The sequence below is a fragment of the Oncorhynchus mykiss genome, chromosome 11, assembly GCF_057628025.1.
Source record: "Oncorhynchus mykiss isolate SJ-2025 chromosome 11, ASM5762802v1, whole genome shotgun sequence".
In the NCBI taxonomy this organism is placed as follows: Eukaryota; Metazoa; Chordata; class Actinopteri; order Salmoniformes; family Salmonidae; genus Oncorhynchus; species Oncorhynchus mykiss.
In genome coordinates, this window is record NC_143032.1 from 22661211 (window position 1) to 22681880 (window position 20670).

The following is a 20670-nucleotide window of genomic DNA, read 5'->3' on the forward strand; positions in this document are numbered from 1 at the left end:
GAGAGAGAGAGAGTAGTTAGAGATAAATAGAGAGAGGAAGAGAAAGAGATTGAGAAAGATATAACCATCTTGTTCACACTGCAAATTATTGAGTCAATAACCGAGAAACACATAACACAGGAGTCCTGAGTGGTCAGTCAGTTAGTTAGTTAGTTAGCATACCTTGGTGAGATCTCTAATCTTTAAGATGTCATTCTTGCTTCCCCCATTATAGATGTGTTCTCTCTCCTGGGCCACATCCACGTCTTCCTCCATGATGGGATCCGTCTTACAATCTGTGATCCTATTACAGGTAAGAGGTCAGAGGTTTAAGGTAAGTGGCGAAGTGCTGTTCTGGACTGCTCTCACAATCAATAACGCATAGAGTTACTGGTACTAGTCAACTGGTAATGGTCAACAGATTCATACGATTCTGATCCTTAAACAATTAGATGATCTTTTAAAGTACTACAGCAATGTAGACTTGTATATTAGATGTGAAGTGAAGCTGTTGGTTACCAGTGATCCAGGAAGAAGCGGTACTGGATCAGGATGTTCATGATGAAATAGACAAAGCCCTCAACAGCCATGAAGACCAGGTTCTTCCCTAAAAAGTCCCAACTGTAGGGGTCCAGACTGAAGTCCTCGCCTGACACACACAAAGCAAAGCAAACAGGATCAGCATGTAGCATGGAATAATCCGCATTCGTACACCATCTGATCTAACCGATGTGTGAGGAGTGGGAAAAGTTTGAGTGCTGACAACACGGAATATGCTCCTGTTACACTTTAATCAGTCAGCTTATCTTCACATAAAACATTCATCAAGAAAACTGGGTGATGGTGCATGCACACTCGGTGGCAAATGCTCCGATAGTCTCCTATATCCACTACCGACCGACAGTGCCTTCCGGAAGTATTCAGACCGCTCACTTTTTCCACATTTTGATATTTTACAGCCTTATTCTAGAATTGATTAAATAAATAAAAATGTTCAGCAATCTACACACAATACCCCATAATGACGAAGCGAAAACAGGTTTGTAGAAATGTTTGCAAATGTATTACAAATAAAAAACTGAAATAGCTTATAGACATAAGTATTCAGACACTTTGCTATGAGACTGGAAATTGAGCTCAGGTGCATCCTGTTTACATTGATCATACTTGAGATGTTTCTACAACTTGAATGGAGTCCACCTGTAATAAATTCAATTGATTGGACATGGTTTGGAAAGACACACAGCTGTCTATATAAGGTCCCGCAGTTGACAGTGCATGTCAGAGCAAAAACCAAGCCATGAGATCCAAGAAATTGACAGTTGAGCTCCAAGACAGGAATGTGTCAAGGCACAGATTAGGGGAAGGGTACCAATCAATTTCTGCAGCATTGAAGGTCCCCAAGAACACAGTGGCCTCATTCATTCTTAAATGGAAGAAGTTTAGAACCACCAAGACTCTTCCTAGAGCTGGCCGCCTGGCCAAACTGAGCAATCGGGAGAGAAGGGCCTTGGTCAGGGAGGTGACCAAGAACCCGATGGTCACTCTGACAGAGCTCTAGAGTTCCTCTGTGGAGATGGGAGAACCTTCCAGAAGAACAACCATCTCTGCAGCTCTCCACCAATCAGGCCTTTATGGTAGAGTGGCCAGATGGAAGCCACTCCTCAGTAAAAGGCACATGACAGCACACTTGGAGTTTGCCAAAAGGCACCTAAAGAATCTCAGACCATGAAAAACAAGATTATCTGGTCTGATGAAACCAAGATTGAACTCTTTGGCCTGAATACCAAGCGTCACATTTGGAGGAAACCTCAAATCAAATCAAAATGTATTTGTCACTGCGCCAAATACAACAGGTGTAAACCTTATAGTGAAATGCTTACTTACAGGCTCTAACCAATGGTGCGAAAAAAGAAGAAAAACAATGTGTGTGTGTAGGTAAGTAAAGAAATAAAACAACAGTAAAAAGACATGAAAAAAGAGTAGCTAGGCTATATACAGACACATGTTAGTCAGGCTTATTGAGGTAGTATGTATATGTGGGTATGGTTAAAGTGACTATGCATATATGATGAACAGAGAGTAGCAGAAGCATAAAAAGAGGTGTTGGCGGGTGGTGGGACACAATGCAGATAGCCCAGTTAGCCAATGTGCAGGAGCACTGGTTGGTCGGGCCAATTTAGGTAGTATGTACATGGATGTATAGTTAAAGTGACTATGCATATAAGATAAACAGAGAGTAGCAGCAGCGTAAAAGAGGGGTTGGGGGGCACACAATGCAAATAGTCCGGGTAACCACCTGTTCAGGAGTCTTATGGCTTGGGGGTAAAAACTGTTGAGAAGCTTTTTTGTCCTAGACTTTGCACTCCAGCACCGCTTGCCATGCGGTAGTAGAGAGAACAATCTATGACTGGGGTGGCTGGGGTCTTTGACAGTTTTTAGGGCCTTCCTCTGACACCGCCTGGTGTAGAGGTCCTGGATGGCAGGCAGCTTTTCCCCAGTGATGTACAGGCCGTACGCACTACCCTCTGAAGTGCCTTGTGGTCGGAGGCCGAGCAATTGCCGTACCGGGCAGTGATGCAACCGGTCAGGATGCTCTCGATGTTGCAGCTGTAGAACCTTTTGAGGATCTCAGGACCCATGCCAAATCGTTTTAGTTTCCTGAGGGGAAATAGGCTTTGTCGTGCGTTAGTTAGTTTGTTGTAGAGAATGGGGACGTGCTCGGTGCTCCTTTTCCTGTAGTCCACAATCATCTCCTTAGTCTTGGTTACGTTGAGGGATAGGTTGTTATTCTGGCACCACCCGGCCAGGTCTCTGACCTTCTCCCTACAGGCTGTCTCGTCGTTGTCGGTGATCAGGCTACCACTGTTGTGTCGTCAGAAAACTTAATGATGGTGTTGGAGTCGTGCCTGGCCATGCAGTCATGGGTGAACAGGGAGTACAGGAGGGGACTGAGCACGCACCCCTAGGGAGCTCCAGTGTTGAGGATCAGCGTGGCAGATGTGTTGCTACCTACCCTCACCACTTGGGCTGGCCTGTCAGGAAGTCCAGGATCCAGTTGCAGAGGGAGGTGTTTAGTCCCAGGATCATTAGCTTGGTGATGAGCTTTGAGGGTACTATAGTGTTGAACTCTGAGCTGTAGTCAATGAACAGCATTCTCACATAGGTGTTCCTTTTGTCCAGGTGGGAAAGGGCAGTGTGGAGTGCAATAGAGATTGCATCATCTGTGGATCTGTTTGGGCGGTATGCAAATTGGACTGGGTCTAGGGTTTCTGGGATAATGGTGTTGATGTGAGCCATTACCAGAATTTCAAAGCACTTCATGGCTACGGATGTGAGTGCTACGGGTCTGTAGTCATTTAGGCAGGTTGCCTTTGTGTTCTTGGGCACAGGGACTATGGTGGTCTGCTTGAAGCATGTTGGTAATACAGACTCAATCAGGGACATGTTGAAAATGTCAGTGAAGACACCTGCCAGTTGGTCAGCACATGCCCGGAGCACACGTCCTGGTAATCAGTCTGGCCCCGCAGCCTTGTGTCTGTTGACCTGTTTAAAGGTCTTACTCACGTCGGCTACGGAGAGCGTGATCACACAGTCGTCCGGAACAGCTGATGCTCTCATGCATGCCTCAGTGTTGCTTGCCTCGAAGCGAGCATAGAAGTGATTTAGCTCGTCTGGTAGGCTCGTGTCACTGGGCAGCTTGCGGCTGTGCTTCCCTTTGCAGTCTGTAATAGTTTGCAAGCCCTGCCATATCCGACAAGCGTCGGAGCCGGTGTAGTATGATTCAATCTTAGCCCTGTATTGACGCTTTTCCTGTTTGATGGTTCATTGCAGGGCATAGCAGGATTTCTTTTAAGCTTCCGGGTTAGACTCCCGTACCTTGAAAGCGGCAGTTCTACCCTTTAGCTCAGTGCGAATGTTGCCTGTAATCCATGGCTTCTGGTTGGGGTATGTACGTACAGTCACTGTGGGGACGACGTCCTCAATGCACTTATTGATAAAGCCAGTGACTGATGTGGTGTATTCCTCAATGTTCCGGGATTCTTCCGATGACATGTTCCAGTCTGTGATAGCAAAGCAGTCCTGTAGTTTAGCAGCTGCTTCATCTGACCATTTTTTTATAGGCAGAGTCACTGCTTCTTCCTGCTTTAATTGTTGCTTGTAAGCAGGAATCAGGAGGATAGAGTTGTGGTCGGATTTACCAAATGGAGGGCGAGGTTAGAGCCCTGTACGCATCTCTGTGTGTGGAGTACAGGTGATCTAGAATTTCTTTCCCTCTGGTTGCACATTTAACATGTAGATAGAGATTTGGTAGAACTGATTTAAGTTTCCCTGCATTAAAGTCTCTGGCCACTAGGAGCGCCGCCTCTGGGTGAGTGGTTTCCTGTTTGCTTATTTCCTTATACAGCTGACTGAGTGTGGTCTTAGTGCCAGCATCTGTCTGTGGTAGTAAATAAACAGCCACGAAAAGTATAGCTGAGAACTCTCTAGGCCAGTAATGTGGCCTGCAGTTTATCACAATATACTCTACTTCAGGCGAGCAGAATCTAGAGACTTCCTTAGATTTCGTGCACCAGCTGTTGTTTACAAATATGCTCAGAACGCTCCACCTCGTTTTACCAGAGTGTGCTGTTCTATCCTGCCGATGCAGCGTTGTATCCCTCTAGCTGAATATCCATGTCGTCATTCAGCCACGATTCAGTGAAACATAGGATATTACAGTTTTTGATGTCCCGTTGATAGGATATTCGTGATCTTACCTTGTCTAGTTTATTGTCCAATGATTGCACGTTGGCGAGTAATATTGACGGTAACAGCAGCTTTCCTAGTTGTCTTCTACGGGTCCGGACAAGCATCTGGCTCTACTTCCTCTGCGTCGCTTCCTTTTGCAAATAATTGGGATATCTGTCCTGTGGGGTGTTTGGAGAATATCGCGTGAGTCCTGCTTGCTGCTGTTGTTGTTGTTGTTGAAGAAATCTTTGTCTAGTCCGAGGTGAGTGATCGCTGTCCTGATATCCAGAAGCGCTTTTCTTCTGTAAGATACGGTTGCAGAAACGTTATGGACAAAATAATTTACAAATATCATGAAAAAAAACACAAAATAGCACAATTGTACAATTGGTTAGGAGACCTTAAAACGGCGGCCATCTCCTCCGGCGCCATTTTTGAAACCTGGCACTATCCCTACGGTGAAGCTTGGTGGTGGTGGCAGCATCATGCTGTGGGGATGTTTTTCAGCAACAGGGACTGGGCGACTAGTCAGGCTTGAGGGAAAGATGAACGAGGCAGTACAGATAGATCCTTGATGAAAACCTGCTCCAGAACAAAGATTCACCTTCCAACAGGACAACGACCCTGAGCACACAGCCAAGACAACGCAGGAGTGGCTGCGGGACAAGTCTCTGAATGTCCTTGAGTGGCCCAGCCATAGAGAGCCTGTACTTGAACCCAATCGAACATCTCTGAAGAGACCTGAAAATAGCTGTGCAGCAACGCTCCCCATCCAAACTGACATAGTTTGAGAGAATCTACAGAGAATGGGAGAAACTCCCCAAATACAGGTGTGCCAAGCTTGTAGCGTCATACCCAAGAAGACTCGATGCTGTAATCCGTGCCAAAGTTGCTTCAAAAAAGTACTGAGTAAAGGGTCTGAATACTTATGTAAATGCGATATTTCCGTTTTTTTATATATATAAATTAGCAAAAAATGTATTAAAATGATGGTGTATTGCGTGTAGATTGATGATGGGAAAATAACAATTTAATCCATTACAGACCTGCCAACCCTGTCCAACTTTTTAGAGTACCTGATGCGCACGGCAAATTGGAGATTCACTCGCGCGAGTAGCACGCACGCTCGTCCACGCGCTGCTGGTGAGTCTGATTGCAATTATGGAATTGTACCAAATCAAGTCTATAAAAGGTTGGAATACTTTATTGACAGCATCCCATTTACACAAATGGTAAAAGTCACTAACAATATGTAATTAGAAAATACACACAAAAGGCATTTATTCTTGGAGATTACATGTACAGTGTAGAATGAAGATAATTATCTATAACGTTTTTAGCACAAATTGTTACATAAATTTAGTCTCTATAGTAGAGGAACGCTTGTCACCTCTCAAACAGGGCCAATCACTAGTGCCTGCTCACAAGTATTGGCTTTTTAGACACCATTCCTAATCAACACTGAAAGCAAAATCATTTTGAAAACACAAAAACAAATGATCGCAAACTGGCTACGCAATGCTTAAGAAGGCTACCGCAAAGGGAATCTGAACGCTGTTCGCTAGAAGAGTCCGCTGTTTCAGTCTATGTAAAGGTGCCTAATTGTATTTCTTTGCAGCACATACATCATTTCAGATTTTCGAAATTGATAAGATCTCAAATCTAGTGCAAAAGCATTTTAGAAGCATTGCCTCTATCGCTAATACCAGACACTCATTAATTCTTCATCGCAGTCTTCTAAATTCCTGACTCCATTTAATGCCAAGATGTTTATATTTATTTTTGATTATACTTTTACTTTTGTAATGTGACGTGGATCATTATTACATTTACAGTCTATCAGGTTGAGTGATCCTCGTAATGTTACGTGGGAAAGACAACTAATGGGACGCATAATTAAATGTATATCACACTCGCACAAATGCGACCAGTTATTTTTCGTATTTGCATTTCATTTATTTCACTAGCAAATGCGAGTGAACTGATGGCACTTTGGAGCCCAATGAATGTCCATCTTATGTTCGCTAACGTTAGCTTGAAACAATTAGTGTTTTCCTTTCCACAACACACGTCCACGTGTTTACGTACAGCTGACAGTCGGCAAACTCAGCATCACAACAAACAGGAGGGGCAGACACCGGGTAGCTACGTCGAATAATGATGTATTAATCTCCATGTCCGTTGACACAAACTCCGTACATGTCTGTGTGTTGCAGCTCGAGAATCGGGATGTTAGATTTACTCAGTGGATTTATTTTTTATTAAAATGTTGTTGTTTTTTTAAGTTTAAAAATAAATAAAAATCAGGCCCTAATCATTCATGGCTAGTACTCACACAGTGTCCTAAAGTATTTTGGCATACATATCTGTGTACATGGACAGAAAATTGTATAGTTGGTAGCAAATGCATGCATGTTGGCAGGTCTGCAATTTTAGAATAAAGCTGTAATGTAACAAAATGTGAAACTTTCGGAAGGCACTGTAACTAGCTAACCACACTCATTAGTCGCCACTGCTTTGACTGGTCTTATCAGCTGATTAGGGAAAGCTAATTCAGATCCACAAGTTATTTAAGAAGTGTCTTGGGTGTAAATCTCCTAGAGCTTCGGCAGGACAAATACACAGCATCATGTTTCAGAGGCAGTCGGCCCGACCCGGGGCCATCCGAGGCCAATGTTATTCCCGTCCTGTTATGGCATTCTGAATGCATCATGATTTTGGCTTTGGGGTCTGGAGATGTCCAAGACCTGCAGAACAGGCTAGGGTTGCTAGCGGCATTTCCCTGCTGACCAATCAGAATGCAGACCTTGGAGCGAGTGGTGGGGGTGGCAAGGGGTTGAAGGGGGTGAGGGGGTTGGAGGGTGACGGGGCAGGGGGTGTGACTCACCAAAGCGGGCATAGACGTCAGTAACAGCCTGATTCATAGCCATGTCGATCAGACCCCGGCCAAGACAATAGTGGGGGAAGATCAGCAGCATTTTCTTCAGCAGCTGGTTACACTTATACAGCGCCTGAGAGAAGAAGGAAGTTAGAGTGATACATAAATAAAGGGAGGGAGTGGGGGGGAGAGAGAGAGAGGGGAGGGGGAGGAAGAGACAGAAATGGAGGGCCAAACCACACAGTAGAATCGAGTCACTCAACAAGTACTAGTATTTGAAGAGTCATTGAGCAGGGGGTAGAGACAGACAGGTCTGTGAGTAAGTACAGGAAGCGTTTATCCCAGGCTGTGCTCTCCACTCACCGCTGTGCTGTCAAACAGGTCAAGGATGAAGGTGATGGCACTGCTGTTGATGCCAATGAACAGGTTGATGCAGGACAGAGAGACGTAGGCTGTGCTGGGAATACTGAAGATGTAGGACATGGGGTACATCATGGGCGTCACAGACCACCTCCAGTGAACAGAGACAGGTAGGGAGGGTTTTTCTCATCGTTTGATCAAGCTTATATTTTTTTTAGGATCATCTTAAGATTTACATGTGGTCCTTGCCTAAATGTTCATTCTAGAAGAAGGGTTTCCTCTGGTCCAGAATGTCAGCTTACTCTGTTACTGTTAAATGGAGTTGAGTGGCGTGAGCAGCACTATAAACCTGCTACAGGTTTAGCCCCATTAACACCACTCAAGTTCTCATCGCCTGTATCGCTGTACAGTACAATCCATTCATCATTTAGAGCATGCTGTAAAGAGCTGTTCGAGATGCACTCTCCAAGGATAAATGACCGCTAACCCTAAATCTGTAACCTTCCACCTTTAGCCCAAGTAAACGGGCGTACTGTCCTTGTAGTACACCGACTTACCCATAGAGCATGAGCAGGGCTGTCAGGGGTTGGAGGTTGGTTGGCGACGTGTAGCACTTCTTGTCAAAGACCATGAAAATAGCCACCACAAGTGCTGCACTGATAGAGTAATTCACCTGATGAGGGGGAAGTGGCACAATGAATGTCAAGCCCTACGTAGAAAGATCAAACGTATCTCTCAAACCGTTGGGCTGTTTGAGTGGACACGTATGCCATGATCTGCCATGCCATATTAATATAGATCATTTAAGAGAGTGGGTAGCCTCGCCACGAACCGTTTTGGCACGTCAAGAACTTGGTGTGTGTGTCAATGTGAGATTGGAGAGAGCATGACGGGAGACATACCATGTCCCAGAGGAAGTTGGCCATCCAGTAGATGACGGGACTGACCCCGCTGACAAACTGGAGGTGTTTGGCCTGGGTCACCCTCTCCTGGATGAGGTAGAGCACAAAGGAGGCTGGGACAAAGGACATGGCGAAGACAACACAGATAGCCACCATCGCATCCACTGAGGTGCTCAGACTAGGAGAGGAGAGGAGAGGAGAGGGAGTAGGGTTAGATAGCCACCACCACATCCACTGAGGTGCTCACAGGGACACAGAATGGGGTTAGGTGATCCAGGAGATCTGTCTTTAATCACCTCACCTGATTGGCTAGTACTCACACAGTGTCCTAAAGTATTACATCTCCTGAAAGGCCAGTACTCACACAGTGACTTCAGACAATTGTTCCTTGGTAAGGTTGAGAGGGTGGTTGATAGTGGTGATGCCGTATACATCCAGGCTGGCATCTTTGGGCAGGTTGGCTCTGAGGATGGCGTTGTTGGCCACGTTCATGAAGGCCACCATGGCATGCCAGCCCTTGTTGTTGTACCACACCTTCAAAAATACAGAATGGACATTCTAGTGAATCTTCTTTTGCTGGTGTATGGTACAAAAGTAAGACAGTGGATTTGCAGTAGAGGGTTAAATTGTATACACTGTAGACAAGTGCAATATATGCCTTGCCTTGACATTATATTCACTCTCCATGTAGCGAAGGAAGGTTCCTATGTCCTTCAGAGTTTGTTTGGAGTATTTACCCTGAAAAGAAGAGTACCATGATTGGTTACATGGACAGTTACAGGGCTGTTGAAGTGTGTGAAGATCCACACCAGAGACATCTTTAGTAGTCGTACCCCAGTAACATTGAGCAGTCGTCCCAGCTGTGACGCTGCGTCCTGGATGGTCTTAGGGTCCACATCTAACACAGGAAGCTGTCCCCCGACAGATATACCTCCATACCTGGATGACAGACAACAGACAACACATATACCTCCATATCTGAACACCAGGAGTAAGACAGCGTACTCAGTGAGAGCTAAAACTCCTTATACAATAACGGTACTATGCCCCTGGCCACCAGAGGGCGGTACAACATCACTTTTCATTACATGACGGCCACAAGGTAACACCCACCTAGCTCATTGCAAATATACTACGTTTTGAATTTTGTAAAATATGGAAATAGTACCTTTGTTCATTCACCCAGTATTTGCTCTTCAAACTGAACAAGAAAGACATATGAATTCTACCATTAGAGTTGTGTATGTAGAACAGAAGAAAGTAGATGAAGGCTGAAATAGTTCCACAGTACCTGGCCTTGATGAGGGAGGGGTAAGTCTTCACCAGGTAGTCAGAGATATTCCTGCCTGTTAGGTCCACCAGAACATCACCTGTCGACTGGATCCTCTATAATACAACACACACACACACACACACACACACGCACACACACACACACACACACGAACAAACAGTGTATATATAACTTTGTGCATTGGTGACTGACTGGGATTTAAACCGGGGCCAACTGATTACCACAATATTGTATCAGACCAGTTAAAGCCTATGCATATATCTCCACTAACCTGTGGTGGTGTTATCCCCCCTGCTCCCTCAGGGCAGACAGGCAGCATGGTGAGTTTCCTAGGGGTACTACACTGGCAGCCTGGGGAAGGGTTAACTGCGGTCCACTCTGGTCCATCCAACATGTCTATCAGAGCAGGGTTCAGTAGCGGCATCTCCCACTCCGTTGTGATGTTATTACATGGGAAATCCCTATACCGGGAGCACGCATGCACACATGCACATTGTTACACTTGAAGTGCCTATCAGGATCAACATGATACACAAAATAATTTTTCGGGCATATGCAACGACGCCTCCCTCCTCCCCTAATGTTTGTTACTTTTGGGCATACAGTAGCCAACATGATATCAGTAACTATGGCATTCTTTAAGAAGGTCTCAAACTCAAGACTAGCGCACATCTGGCCTGCGAGTTGCTTTCTGGCCCCCAGACTGATATCTGACTCCTATTGGAATCGAGCCTTAAAGTGATGCTATACTTCGACACTTAGCAAACAGATGATGTTGTATGGTAAGTGAACTGTCCCTGGTCAACACTCACTCCAGAGGTTCATCCACCATGCAGCGAGTCCCAAAGCCAGGCTTGTTCAGCAGCACCTCTCCAAAGTACCTCATCTCAGGGTCCAGGATACGCTCGTTACTGGAAGATGGCACATCCAACAGTCAACAGCAGTCTTTATCAAACGTGATCAAAATCCACATAATCATTCGCGACTTCTGCGTTTTACTCATGTGTTGTGCCAGTGGAATTGCACTTCCTCAGACTGAATCTGCTCTGAATTGGCTGGACGAGTGATTTAACAAATGGTGCTAGACTCAGGGCAGGACCGAAGTCTCTATGCTCACCTGAAGAAGGTGAACTGTCGTCCATACATCCAGGGACTAAGGGTCAGGCTGGGGTACTCTCCAAACGGAGGTACGATCGTAGTGAACATCAGTGATACGAACACAAAACTGGCTGGCAAAACTATCTGATGAAGCCAAACAAAAGGACACAGGGACGTTTCCATATTCAAATTCTGCATCATGGAACTGGAACCATCAAGAAATGTGTAACATTATTGCACATTATTATAAATAGGGATTTATAGCCAATGCACATGATAGAGGGGACACAAAATGCACGGCGCAAACAGCCGTCTGTGGAGAATGGTACCTGAGCAAAGAAGTCCTTATGTGATCTTATGGCGTGGTGAAACCGTTTGATGAGCAGGGCAAATAACTGTTTCAGGACCAGACAGACACCTTTGACCTGTCTAGAGCCCCGCCCCTCGCTGCCCTCCGAGCCCCCAGAATTCCCCTGCCTGTTGGCCTGGGTCTCCCCGTCTGCCTCTGTAACATAGGGAGAGGTTGGGAGTTAAATGTTCCCTGTCTGCAGACAGAAAGAGTGATACTACAGAGCTTAAATGGTCTTCTACAGTGATAGCCATAAACACTCTGCATGATCTGCAAGCCTGCAGCGCCACCACTCAGCGTAAGACTGAATCTATGACAGCTTCCTGTAAAGCCACTAAAGAACAGTATTTGGGTCAAGAATTGACAGTCCTAGTTTAAAGGCCATGGCTTATAAAATATCTGTTCATTATAGCCATTGCAGCATTATAGCCATTGCAGCATTATTTCCATTGCAGTAGTTTCTAGCTTGTTGCTTGTAGCTTGTCACCTTCAGATTGGTCGACATAAAGTGCTACTTTGTTGTGTCCTACACTGGGTCGAGGTGTCTGCTGCCACAATCTCTGGTCTGGGGGGTAGATGACGGCAAATTCAACATAACTGTCACACACATAACATCACAGTACAGTACTGTACAGTCTTCACACAGAACATCACAGTACAGTACTGTACAGTCTTCACACAGAACATCACAGTACAGTACTGTACAGTCTTCACACAGAACAGCACAGTACAGCGCTGTACAGTCTTCACGCAGAACATCACAGTACAGTACTGTACAGACCAACACACAAACATCACAGTACAGTACTATACAGACCAACACACAGAACAACACAGTACAGTACTGTACAGACCAACACAGAACATCACAGTACAGTACTATACAGACCAACACACAGAACAACACAACACAGTACTGTACAGACCCACACACAGAACATCACAGTACAGTACTATACAGACCAACACACAGAACATCACAGTACAGTACTATACAGTCTTCACACAGAACATCACAGTACAGTACTGTACCGACCAACACAGAACATCACAGTACAGTACTATACAGACCAACACACAGAACATCACAGACAATACACAAGTTATAAAAGACATACAGTTCAGATCTTCTTCTTTTTAAATTACCTTGTGTAGTTTTGCCAGATTTGACTTCACTGTCCGCTGTCACTTTCAGGAATATCTACAAGAGAAAAATAAAGTGCCTTGGTACATGGCCATCAAACATGGAAACATGCAGTGGACTGATGTATTGTGACTGAATATAGGCTCACCTCCTCCAGTGATGTGTCGGAGACCCCGAAGCTGCTGAGGCCGATGTCAGAGAGGGTTTCCTCCAGCTCTCTGAAGAGGGAGGCGTAGGCCCTGGGCTGGAAGCCCTGGTTGGGCAGCAGGTAGGTCAACTCCTGGCCGATAGCCTCGATCAAACGGGCCTCTGGGACATGGTGGTGGACCAGCCCTGTGATGCTTGACAAGTCACCTAGTAGGGAGAAACACACACACACAGACTCACACACACATACACACACACACACACACACACAGAAACACACACACACAAACCGAGTCAACACTAGTGGTGGAACCAACGCTGTGGTTCTGGCTATGTCACCTGTTACAAGTATGTTACAACATATACAGAACATACACAGATGCAACAGCTAGTGAGGAAAGTGGCCATGTGTAAAGGGGCTTTATGGTCCCGTATACTTTATGTCACCTAAATTCCTCAATGAAAACCTTACCGTCCATCTGTCTGTCCGGGGCTTTGGCTTGAGGTGACTCTTCTTTGTACGTGGTACAGGTGGAGCATTTACACGAACACTCATCAGTACAGTCACACTTCATCTAGGACAAAGAGAAAACGGCATCGATGACACGCACCTCTGTCTAGGCAATGAAAGCACTCACTCACCCTAGCGCACACTTCCCTTTCTCACACAAACAACAACACACTTTAGAGTCTCTTTCCGAGATCGTATCCATCCCACCTTGGTCCTTGGTCCCTCGTATTTCATTCGTCGAACCAGGGTGAGGTAGAACCCGGCACCGAAGCAGTTCTTGAGGAAGAGCGGGGAGCCGCAGCAGTGAAGACGACCCTGAGAGATGATGGCCACACGGTCACTCAACAGGTCAGCCTCGTCCATGTGGTGAGTGGACAGAATCACTGTACGTCCTAGGGAGGTAGAGAGAGGACGAGAGAGGGCGAGAGAGAGAGAGAGAGAGAGAGTGGGTTATATAGGGTTAGCATTATGAGATGGCATTTGATATTATACATTTCCGATGTTGGTAAATTCCAGTTAATCAGCTGTTTTTCCTGCTCCATCCAGCAGGAGTATTCGGTTGTAACACTCACTACCGAGTTCCAAACTGCCTCTGGAAGCAACGTCAGCACAATAACTGTTCGTCGGGAGCTTCATGAAATGGGTTTCCATGGCTGAGAAGCCGCACACAAGCCTAAGATCACCATGCGCAATGCCAAGTGTCGACTGGAGTGGTGTAAAGCTCGTCGCCATTGGACTCTGGAGCAGTGGAAATGCGCTCTCTGGAGTGATCAATCACTCACCATCTGGCAGTCTAACGAATGAATCTGGGTTTGTTGGATGCCAGGAGAACGCTACCTGCACCAATGCATAGTGCCAACTGTAAAGTTTGGTGGAGGAGGAATAATAGTCTGGGGCTGTATTTCATGGTTTGAGCTAGGTTCCTTAGTTCCAAAGAAGGGAAATATTAACACTACAGCATACAATGACATTCTACACGATTTTGTGCTTCCAACTTTGTGGCAACAGTTTGGGGAAGGTCCTTTCATCTTTCAGCATGACAATGCCCCCGTGTACAAAGCAAGGTCCATACAGAAATGGTTTGTCGAGATCGGTGTGGAAGAACTTGACTGGCCTGCACAGAGCCCTGACCTCAATCCCATTGACAACCTTTGGGATGAATTGGAACGCCGACTGCGAGCCAGGCTTAATTTCCCAACATCAGTACCCGACCTCACTAATGCTCTTGTGGCTGAATGGAAGCAAGTCCCCGCAGCAATGTTCCAACATCTAGTGAAGGCTGTAATAGCAGCAAAGCGAGGACCACATAATTTGGTAATGTAGTGTGTTCCAATTACTTTTCAATACAATTCAAAATAAGTATTCAGATAACCTTCATTGGAAAAAACAAGTAGTTGAATATTATAATGTATTTGTAAATACACTTGGAATGTATTTGAAAAAACTCAAATACACTGACTCAAATACACTCCTATGCATTAAACTGAGTTATTTAAAAAATAATATTTGAAATAAGTATTTGAAAATACTTTCAAATCTATTTGGTAGACTATTTTTTTTTTTTACAAAAAAACAATCAAATACTTAAATAAAAGTTATTGTTTTGGGCTGTGTATTTGAAAATACTCTAATTCACAGAAAAAAATGTATTTAAATAACAAATACTTAAATACACATGTAATTATAAACCAGGTCTGGTGTGTACCTGATCGGTACTTGAGTAGTAGGTCCCAGATAGATCTCCTGGAGTAGGGGTCCACCCCCGATGTGGGCTCGTCCAGGATCACCACCTTGGCACCGCCCACAAACGCCATAGCAACAGACAACTTCCTTTGCATGCCGCCTGAGAGGAGAAGATGAGGACAGGAGGAGAGGACAACAATACTGGTATCTCATATCTTGATTATGACACTCTAAACACAAGTTAAAGATGAGAAGAAGTGTTTGTTTCATCATCGCTGGCAGTGAAACAGAACTAGCAATGATGAACTATATACTGTAACTGTGCCCGAGGCCCAACACAGTGTGTGTGTGTGTGTGTGTGTTTGTGTGTGTGAAACCTGAGAGGTTCTGTGCCTCCTCGTCTCTCTTGTGGGGCAGGCCCAGATCCTCCAGCATGTTCTCTACCTCCAGCTGAGCCTCAGACAGAGACCTCCCCTTCAGCAGGCTGTAGAACAGGATGTGTTCTTCTACGGTCATACTGAGAGAGACAGACAGACAGACAGACAGACAGACAGACAGACAGACAGACAGACAGACAGACAGACAGACTGTGGTGAGCAGCTGCACTCTGCTGAATGTGCTCCTTCGAGGGGAACACCCCAACAGAGTGTGATTTTATGAATCACTCAGCAACATTCTTTTTGCATTACATTCTTGTTTCATTATGATCTTTTCCCAACATACCCACATCAGACCAAATAGTCTTTATTAAACCTGTAGACACACAGAACAACATCTTAATCTCCATAGACAGAGATAAATTAGACCTGTTTAGGAAGTACCCGCACCTTACCTCCCCCTCCCCACGCACTAACGCAGAAAGAGAGGGGAGCGAGAGAAGAGACAGAGGCTAAGAGAGATGGACAGAGAGGATGAGGGAAAGAGAAAGAAAATAAGTGTGCAGAGAGAGACATGGACATGGTGGAGAGAAAGACAATAGACAAATGCATCACCACATCTAATCCCTCCTTGTGTCTATATGACTCGTTAACCCACTGAGGCAGCAGGCACTGTAAGAGGTCACCTACTGGTGAAAGAGGATGTTGTGTTGGGGACACATGCCCAGAGAGTGCCTGATGGTGTCCATGTCTGTCCGGATGTCCTTCCCATAGATGGAGGCTGTCCCAGAGGTGGGAGGGAACATCCCCGTCAGGATAGACCTGGTGGAGACCACACAGAGGGACAGAAGATGTAGAGGACAGACAGAGTCACATGGCCAGATGTCACTACACCTACTGTCACAAAGCTGTCCCCCAACCAGTGGTTCTCAATCTATTTTGGTTGATCACATTCTGCCCAAAGAACCTGCTCATAGGTCAGGTATCCCAGGGGATAGAAGGTACCACAGGTTGAGAAACACAGCCCTGAACTGATTCAGGTGGTCAAAATGTGAATCATTTGACTGTGGGTGACATACAAGGTGGTGGTCTTCCCAGCTCCATTATGCCCCAGGAAAGCAGTGATCTGGCTCTCATAGAAGGTGATGCTCAGTCCGTCTACCGCAGGTTTTTGTCCCCTACCAAACACCTTGACCAGGTTCTGAACACACACACCCTCCACCAGTCCTGCCGGTTCCCCCTCAAAGTAGGCATGGCTGGGCTGACCTGGGGGGAGAGGTGAGAGGTTGGAGGTCAGATGTTAAAGGTCATTGGGATAGGAGTTGTGAGGTCAACATCTGATACAATTAATAGATAGAATCCAATATAATCAATACAATCAGATAGATGTGAACAACAAGCTTACCTTGTCAGGGTTTTATAGTGTGTCATTCATATTATACAACATCTACACTGTGGTGTGCACTGATAAGGCTGGAATGGGTGTCCTGTTACACAGTTGTTACAGGGTTATGATAATAATGTTGTTTGTCTGTGCTGATAGTGAATAATAACTGTAACAAAGCTGTTTATGTTATTTTTGCCTCACAAAAATAGCAACTTCACATGACCTTCCACCACATTGCATCATGACCTGAAAGACGTTATTTTATCTAGTCACTGTTCATAGCCCTAATCTGACAAATCGTTGCTGATACACCATTGAATGAGATGTCTTAAGAAAAACAATGGCGAACAGTGAAGGTGAAATCAGGGGAAAGGAATGTTGCTACTTTGACTGTGTGAATGGGAGCGAACCAAACGGGAGCTGAATCACATATTAACTAACTCTGACTGAGGGAAATGTACCAATGTGTCAGTCTGTATTGAGACCCGACCTGGAGAGCAAACACACTCAAGGACAGCGGGTTCCCACACACTGCCTGCCGCTAAGCATTATGGGCCGGGCAAGCAGGCCACAGAGAGAGAGAGAGAGAGAGGGAGAGAGCTCTATTGTTTCAAACCTCATCAGCGATTCATCAGAGATGCTGGACTGAGACAAAGAGTCCATGGTCCTGATACTTACATATTTAAAAAAGAATCCACTTAGTTATTCTCTTTAGAAGACAAGTGGATTTATTTGAATGTGTTTTTACCCTCTTTTTCTCCATTTTGTTTTTCCTCCTGGTTCTTCTTGTTCTCCTCCTCCTCCTCCTCTTCCTCCTCTGTTTTCCCCTTCCCCAGCCTCTCTCGTTTGTCCTGGTGTTTGCAGGATGGCAGCTCCTCATCTGGTGCCTTAGTCTTCTGCTCGTCACCTGGTTCATGATTGGTCTTCTGCTTCTCTTCAGCCTGGTTTACCAGGTTGTCAAACCTGGGTTTCTCCAACTCTTTTGGCTTTGGGGGTCTGGAGTTGAGCCAATAGGAGGGCAGGATGGGGAAATAAAATGGCCGACCAATTCCATACTGCCCTATAGGAGAACAGAAATAAACATGGAGGCGGTGCTGGTTTTAGAATCCAATCATCAAATAAGACCCATAGTTATGAACATCAACTCCAAAAGTACAAAAGTAACCAACTGGTGCTGAGTTTCAACATTACTCCTTCTATGACGTTCATTATGAGTTTTTGTAACTGATTTAGGCATACTTACTATATGCATTTCTGCCATGAGTCATAGCATTATAGCCTGGTCCCAGATCTGTTCGTGCTATCATGTCAACTCCAAACATGGCATGACAAGGAGTGGCATGATGGCACAAACTGGTACCTAGGCTAATAGCATGGTGGTTACCTGGGAAGACGTTGTCGAGGTACCAGGCAAGGACGGCGTAGAGTACAGTATCCAGGGCCATCATAGAGATGGAGGTGAGGAAGGAGTACTCATCCCCCTCCAGAGGGCTGGTCTGGATGTTGTCCCACTGCAGACCCAGACCCTGCTCCTCATAACGGGACAAGTACTCTGTCCCAAAGCCAAACGCCACCTGGGACATCAGGCTCTGAGAGGACAGACATGGAGAGACAGAACACGGAAGGAACATCAACTGATGTTAGCTGTTGAGATGGTTATCTAAACTGACTGTATGAAATGTTAGTCTTTTTAAAGGTGTAAGACAGCAAAAACATGTCTGGGGTCAGGAGTCAGAAGCCACAGTACGTACCAATGTCCATGCTAACATACTGTATCACTTAGAACGAATGCCAATACATTTCTTCATGCTAAGTGATATGCTAGTGTGGATATTGAAACACAGCTAGAAGAGTAAAGAATGAAGATAGGTACATGTGTCCCAGGGTGGACTTATACGGAGGTTACACACCGCCATGATCTTGTCATCCTTGGTGATGCGGTCCTGCCATGCAAAGCAGAGGATGTGGGGCAGGTAGAGGGTGAAGTAGATGATACCGCTGCAGGCTGCAGCCAGGTTGGTCTTGTTAAAGAAGACACTGAGTAGGAAACACTGCATGATGGTGGCCGTGGTGAAGGTTAGCAGAAACAGGAACAGGATCAGAGGGTTGCTGTAGTTCAACACCTTACCACCCTGGAAGACAGAATAAAGAATTGAATTGGTTTTTGTTAGTGTTTAGAGTTAGAGTCCCTATTTGCGTTATGCACAAAGGAGAAGTTACACATTGAAATCACATATAATATGTGATCGTTACAAAATGCTGGGGACAAAAGTAAAAAAATCTAGTTTATTTCCCAAATCTTCCACTAGAGGTCACAACAGTACATTCAAAACAGCAGCCTTCTGAGAGGCTCTGATCTATGACATAAATTAACATTGACCAACTAGCCATTTTGGTCATTTACAACTTGAAGCCAATTAGGACTGACCATAATGATCACCGTGAGCAGGGAAGTGCTGGCAGCCATCATGAGGAAGCTGTCTATGAACCATGTGACCCACAGAACCCCATTGGTGACCCCCATGGTCTTCAGGGTCTCTTTGAGCCTGAGCTCCTTCTCCAAGACGATGCTCTTCACAGTCATAGACACTGAGTAGACCCACGCCAGCACCATGAAGATGGGGAAGCAACGGTTCAATGTCAGCATGAAGCTAGAGGAGGAGAGGTGGTATGAGAAAAGAAAGGGAAAGAGGAAAGGTGGAAAAGAGAGAGAGACGACAAAAAAGAGGAAAGGGGGGAAGATAGAGAGAGAGGATATAAAAATTATGGGGGTAATCGATGAGAAACGACCATCAAAGAATGCCATTTCTAAATGCAACAATAACATTTAACATTGACAGGCAGGCCTTGGGTTGGCATTTGTGTCTTAAGGTGTGTCACTCACAGGTCGTCCACGTAGCATGGGTACGGCATCTGTTGTAGGTAGACACCGAGGGGCCAATCCTTGCCTGTCTGGGTCCTGATGATGCCATGCTCTATCATGTCCTGCAGATAGGCAAACCCCCCCCACACGTAACGGAGATCATCCACAGGGTCGGCCCTAGGACCAGGGTCCCAGTATCTGTGGCCAGAGGGAGAGACATAAGGAAGAGAGGGGTATATCTGAGGGCTTGATCTGCATTTAAGCATTTGGAAATGGATTTGTTTTTAAATGGATATGTTTGTCACTAAGTTACCTAACAAAGACAAATTCCACACTGGGCACCATACCTGAAAATCCCATTAATCCCATTTCAAGTAAGAGTTGCTTATGTTGCAAAACAGTTCATACAAGCATCATGATCTTGAAAGTAACCCTGATGAGTAAGTAAGGTAAGGTCAAATCCACTCATTCATTAGGGAGTTATATACACTTACCTGTCCTTGATCTTATTGGTGCGCTCCACTGAGTCGATGTCCATGCGGATCTTGAACCGGACGTGGGGTGGAACCTTGGTGGTCCAGGGGTAGGTGTCCATGAAGACCAGGCCAGCCCAGAACTTACTCTCCCCCATCAGACTCAGAGCTCTGTGGGTCATCTGCTCCTCATCGTTCAGCCCAGAGAACTTATCCAGGATCAGACACTGTGGAAAGAAATTCATGGATTATGTACAGTGCATTTGGAAAGTATTCAGACCCGTTCAATTTTTCCACATTTTTTTACGTTACAGCTTTATTCTAAAATAATATTTATCTTCAATCTACACAATACCCCATAATGACAAAGTGAAAACAGGTTTGTACAATTTTTGCAAAAGTATGTAAAAAAAAATACAGAAATACCTTATTTACGTAAGTATTCAGACCCTTTGCTACACTCAGAATATAGCTCAGGTACATCATGTTTCCAT

The 20670-nt window shown here is 45.2% G+C and overlaps 1 protein-coding gene across 2 annotated transcripts in view; it reads right to left on the reverse strand.

The window, feature by feature from the left end:
• The window catches only part of abca4a (ATP binding cassette subfamily A member 4a), a 53818-nt gene that overhangs the window by 5973 nt on the left and 27175 nt on the right, over nt 1-20670 (reverse strand). Inside the window, exons 13-41 of one of the 2 annotated variants that reach the window (XM_021620505.3) lie at nt 20198-20403; nt 19725-19901; nt 19269-19491; nt 18751-18972; nt 18225-18429; nt 17589-17900; nt 16533-16719; nt 16144-16275; nt 15454-15593; nt 15099-15236; nt 13601-13785; nt 13355-13457; nt 12884-13089; nt 12738-12792; nt 11572-11747; nt 11262-11386; nt 10957-11055; nt 10416-10605; nt 10142-10236; nt 10019-10051; nt 9684-9789; nt 9514-9588; nt 9215-9384; nt 8851-9028; nt 8506-8621; nt 7952-8054; nt 7598-7721; nt 499-628; nt 163-283 (exon numbers count right to left, since the gene is read on the reverse strand). In XM_021620505.3, coding sequence (XP_021476180.3) covers nt 163-283; nt 499-628; nt 7598-7721; nt 7952-8054; nt 8506-8621; nt 8851-9028; nt 9215-9384; nt 9514-9588; nt 9684-9789; nt 10019-10051; nt 10142-10236; nt 10416-10605; nt 10957-11055; nt 11262-11386; nt 11572-11747; nt 12738-12792; nt 12884-13089; nt 13355-13457; nt 13601-13785; nt 15099-15236; nt 15454-15593; nt 16144-16275; nt 16533-16719; nt 17589-17900; nt 18225-18429; nt 18751-18972; nt 19269-19491; nt 19725-19901; nt 20198-20403 — 4332 coding nt within the window. Of the gene's footprint in view, nt 1-162; nt 284-498; nt 629-7597; nt 7722-7951; nt 8100-8505; nt 8622-8850; nt 9029-9214; nt 9385-9513; nt 9589-9683; nt 9790-10018; nt 10052-10141; nt 10237-10415; nt 10606-10956; nt 11056-11261; nt 11387-11571; nt 11748-12737; nt 12793-12883; nt 13090-13354; nt 13458-13600; nt 13786-15098; nt 15237-15453; nt 15594-16143; nt 16276-16532; nt 16720-17588; nt 17901-18224; nt 18430-18750; nt 18973-19268; nt 19492-19724; nt 19902-20197; nt 20404-20670 lie in introns of both variants that reach the window. The other variant, XM_021620504.3, reaches the window with a different exon arrangement.